General features: G+C 37.8%; 1 protein-coding gene across 1 annotated transcript; it reads right to left on the reverse strand.

The window, feature by feature from the left end:
- Positions 1–265: 265 nt before the first annotated feature.
- LOC105922467 (gamma-crystallin M2) lies at positions 266–1,106 on the reverse strand. Its single transcript, XM_012858359.3, has 3 exons — positions 997–1,106; positions 670–912; positions 266–593 (listed from the first exon to the last, which is right to left on the reverse strand). Exons 1-3 carry the CDS (start codon positions 1,063–1,065, stop codon positions 315–317), a joined length of 591 nt encoding a protein of 196 aa, XP_012713813.2. The 5' UTR covers positions 1,066–1,106; the 3' UTR covers positions 266–314.
- Positions 1,107–4,250: the final 3,144 nt, after the last annotated feature.

Raw genomic sequence — 4,250 nt, forward strand, 5'->3', positions numbered from 1 at the left:
TAACCCTTTCTCAACAAGTTTGTACCATTAGTGAGCAGCTTTGTTGTTTCTCATTTATTCATAAAGTAGAGCATATGTTGCTTTTTAAAATATCCATTAGCATACTCTGTAAAAGTATTTTCTAGATAATACAGTTCTGGAAACACTGGTATCTCATTTTAGGTGCAGCTTTTTATACTGAACTTAGTTTTCAAAAAAAAAACACATAAAGTTTATATTGTGTGATTGTATGTGTATAATAACCACTTAACGATCATGACAAAGATCCCAGTTGTTCAGAGTATTTTAATTCAGTGGTATTAAAGAGTACAAATTTAATACCAGGAATCCATGATTCTCCTCATGCTCATGAATCTCATGCCGCTCATGCCCATGTTCATGAAGTTCCTGTACTCTCCAGGCCTCAGGTACATCATCCTGCCTCTGTAGTGGGGCTGCTCATACATCAGCCAGTGGCCATCCATCACGTGGCAGGACATGCAGTTGGACATATGGTAGCGGTCCATAATAGAGTCACAGTCATCCATCATCTCATACATCTGACCCCCAAAGTTCTCCCTCTCATAGATCCTCATCCTGTAAGATCCCCTGTACTGTAAAACATAAAAAAGGTTAGACTGGGTTTGTAGCTTTAGAAAATAAATGCTATTAAGAGGTAAGATTTCCTACCATAGGAATCATACGGCAGGACCTGATGCAGTCATTCCAGCCCATCATGCTCATGTAGTCAGCATACTCTCCCCTCCTCATGAAGTACTGGTTTCCCATGTAGTTGGGGCGATCATAGACCATGAAGCAGCCACTCTCCACCCGGCAGGAGTGACACCTGCTCATGTAGGAGTGCATGTCGGAACAGTCGCTCATGCACTCATAGGAGCGACCTTGGAAGTTCCTATCCTCGTAGAAGATGATCTAGGAAAGATAGAATTATATTTTAGAAACAAACATGAAGCCTTCCAAATAAATATATTTATTAATAAACCAAAGATTCAGTACCTTGCCCCTCATGCTCATGTTGCTCATGTTGGCTGTGGATGAGTGGTTGCTCTTGCTCCTGTAGTGCATACTACCTGGTTTAACCCTTTCCTTTTATACCTGAGCAAATGTAAAGAACTACTGACCCACCTTCTATAGAACTCCTAACTCAGCAACCTTTTTTGTCTTTAGTCTTTAGAAAAGCCTTTCTGTCATGTATGAAACACCAGCTTTTTTAAAATGCTTGTTCAACATATGAATAGACTGAGCCATTTGACTGCTAAAAGTGGTGTAATAATGCCATGTCAGATGTGTCAGGTTTCAGATTTCCTTACATAGCATTTTTTCAGTGTCTATCCATAGACTGTCCGTTTAAGATATATTGTGATCTATATGCCATGTAATATTCATAAAAGTCTAAAGTTCCAATTCTTTAAACATTTTTACAATTGGTTAAACCTAAATCCCAAAATATGAGATTTAGAACAAAGTCTGGGGTGGTTTAACTGGGATCTTGTAGAAGATATAATTTATTTTCAGGAGGACCAGCATTTAATTACATACATTCTTGTCATAAGTGAGGAAGGGAGATTTCTCCCTTGTGAGATCATCACCTTTTTAATTTTGATAATGGATTACATTTTAATTGTGTCAGCTCAATCAACCTTTTAGAAATATTGATGTCCACATACTCAATGTCTGCGCTTCGTAATCTGCCTCTATTGCAAAGTAATATAAATGATTGTAACGGATGTCCTGTCTTTGGAGTCGAGATGAGAGGGACTGATATTATTAAAAGTTGCCCTTGACCTCCTAAAGTTATGGCTTAACTTGGTCTGTTTGAAGTTGTTAAAATCTCTGCCCGACCAGTACTGGCTGCATCTCCACAGCCTAAACAGAACATGTAATGATCAGAGGCATGGGACCCAGAATTCAGCCAGACCAGCAGAGGTTCAGATCAGGTTCTTTTATTAGCAAAAAGCAAAACAGGGAAAAAAACAAAAACACCGTCTCTGGTCTCAACAGTTTATATGGAGGTGGAAGAAGGTGAAACCGGTGAGAGGTGATTGCAGCAGGGGTGGAGTTAGGCAGGTGTGCAGAGTAAGTAATTAGACCAGGGGCCTGTTTCAGAAAGGAGGTTAAGTGAAAACTCTGAGTATGTTAACCCTGAAATGAGGGAAACTCTGGGTTTTCTGTTTCAGAAAGGGAGGTAAGTTAAACCTGAGAAAGCAGAGTAAGTCAAGCCCGTTTCTGAAAGAGAGGTAACTTATACTCAGAGTCAGTGACCATGGCAATTTACTCTGTGAACCTAACCTGGTCGGGAGCAGGTTTTCTTGAGAAAACCCAGAGTTTATTTTGGTCTCCTCCCCTTTTTTAAAAAGGAAGTGGTGTTTAAACACCTCATTGATTCTTTGGGGACATATTCATTGCACACATTTCAGTCATGCAGAGCGCATCAAAGGGAATGAAATGGCATGTCCATTTATGGATGATGCTGTTGACGAAGAGGCTGTATTACTTCGTAGGGAGTTACATTTATGTCAGGAAAGGATTTTGAGGCCCAGAGTGGATTTTTTTGTCATATCCCTATCCTATCACAGCAATTTATATGGTGTTCTTCATTTGCTAAAAAAAAAAAAGAAAACAACAAAAAAAAAGATTTTAAAATAGTTTCAATATTTCCTAGAATTCACCTGTGACCATACACTCACCTCTAGCTTTAGTTTCAAAATGTCGATTTCCAGATCTGCCTTTTGGATCTGGCAGTCCAAGTATACAAGTTCTTTGCTGTTTTTTTCTATCTTTTTAATAAGAAGAAGTCTATATAACTCCTTAACTGGCAACTGAAAATACATTAGATTAGAGTTACATCATGAATGTAGTCTAAAATTCAGAGTGAAACTGTGGCATTTACTGTAAATCACTTAACTGTGTCCATCTGTGCACCAGAAGTTGATGGACCTTCCTCCTGCTGTTCTTCCACACTCTGGGGGGTAGAGATAAGAATCACCATTTATAGATATAAACTTGGATTCTATAGGCTACTCCACATATAAATGTAATATTAAAATTACCTCTGTAGGCCAGTCTGTGGCAGCAGAAATGGTTTCTTCATCCCCATCATCCTGTGAAGATGAGCATTTCATAGAGTACACTTTATAATACTATTTGTCATAATTGATGGTGTATGGAGTAGGCTACTGACAACTGTATGGGGTACTGTTGGGACAGGAGGCTCCAAGAGGCAGATATTACCATCCAAATCTGTTGGGATGAACAAAAAACCCAACCCAAAGTAATATAAATGGAAATATCACATTTAGTCTATGTAACAAAAAAACAACGCTGTAGATAGACCTCTTACATTTTATGAAGGCACTTAAATCTTCTGGAGTGACTGGCTCTGATGAAGTCCCTCCAGGAATTCCCTCAGCCATCGGCCTTCCAGCATTTAGGCTCAGGGCCATCTCTTCTGCTTTTGTCAGGGGTGGTGGTGCAGGTCCTCCCCCTGTTTTACGAGCCTCTGCCTTCTTTCTGTTGGCTGAGTAGAAGTCAAATGAGAATGAACATTTAGACCTATGTCAAAAATGCTGCTACACTGCTAGACACTGAATGCCATTGAGTCATTTAATATGTCAAATGTTTGTAAAGCCAGGTAGCTACTCTACTCCTATGATGTGCTCAAGGCTTACCTGCTTGAAGTATGTTTTTATATTTCATTTTCAGCTGCTGCCATGTTCTTTTGATGCCTGCAGGATTGCACCTATCCATGAAAATTAAATTAGGTTTAATAAAATACTGTTCTCCCAGTTTCACCTCTGATATTATAACAGTTGGGTGAGTTACTCTAAAATAGTTCTTAATTACTAACTACAAATTTTATCTTCAACAAGTCTAATTAGATTAATGTAATAATTACTGTCTCTAGAAAGTATTGGTCTACTTACTAATTTGTTTTACTTACTTATTAATTACTTTCTAAATCCCAAATCAACCTCAACCACTTGAGCAATACAAGGAGAGACAAGAAACTGCACTTCTAATGCTTTCAAATAAACAATATTCAATTGCATGAATTAATCTTAAATTTACCAAAGTGTGTAACTAGAGGGAGAAATTTAAATTAAAAATATACCTTTTAAAATTTGATATTAAATCCACTATTGTTTTATAGTCTTTAATTTAATTACAGTATTTAGATGACTTAGTAACTTCATTCATTACACCCAACACTGTGTAAAAGTAATTAAAATGTAAACTTACGCATTGACTCG

This window comes from Fundulus heteroclitus, chromosome 7 (genome assembly GCF_011125445.2).
Source record: "Fundulus heteroclitus isolate FHET01 chromosome 7, MU-UCD_Fhet_4.1, whole genome shotgun sequence".
In the NCBI taxonomy this organism is placed as follows: domain Eukaryota; kingdom Metazoa; phylum Chordata; class Actinopteri; order Cyprinodontiformes; family Fundulidae; genus Fundulus; species Fundulus heteroclitus.

Coding starts and splice junctions, on each gene's coding strand:
- LOC105922467 (XM_012858359.3), bottom strand. CDS start 1,065: ATGCACTACAGGAGCAAGAGCAACCACTCATCCACAGCCAACATGAGC. Junction 913..996: donor ACATGAGCATGAGGGGCAAG/GTACTGAATCTT, acceptor TATCTTTCCTAG/ATCATCTTCTACGAGGATAG. Junction 594..669: donor CCTGCCGTATGATTCCTATG/GTAGGAAATCTT, acceptor TATGTTTTACAG/TACAGGGGATCTTACAGGAT.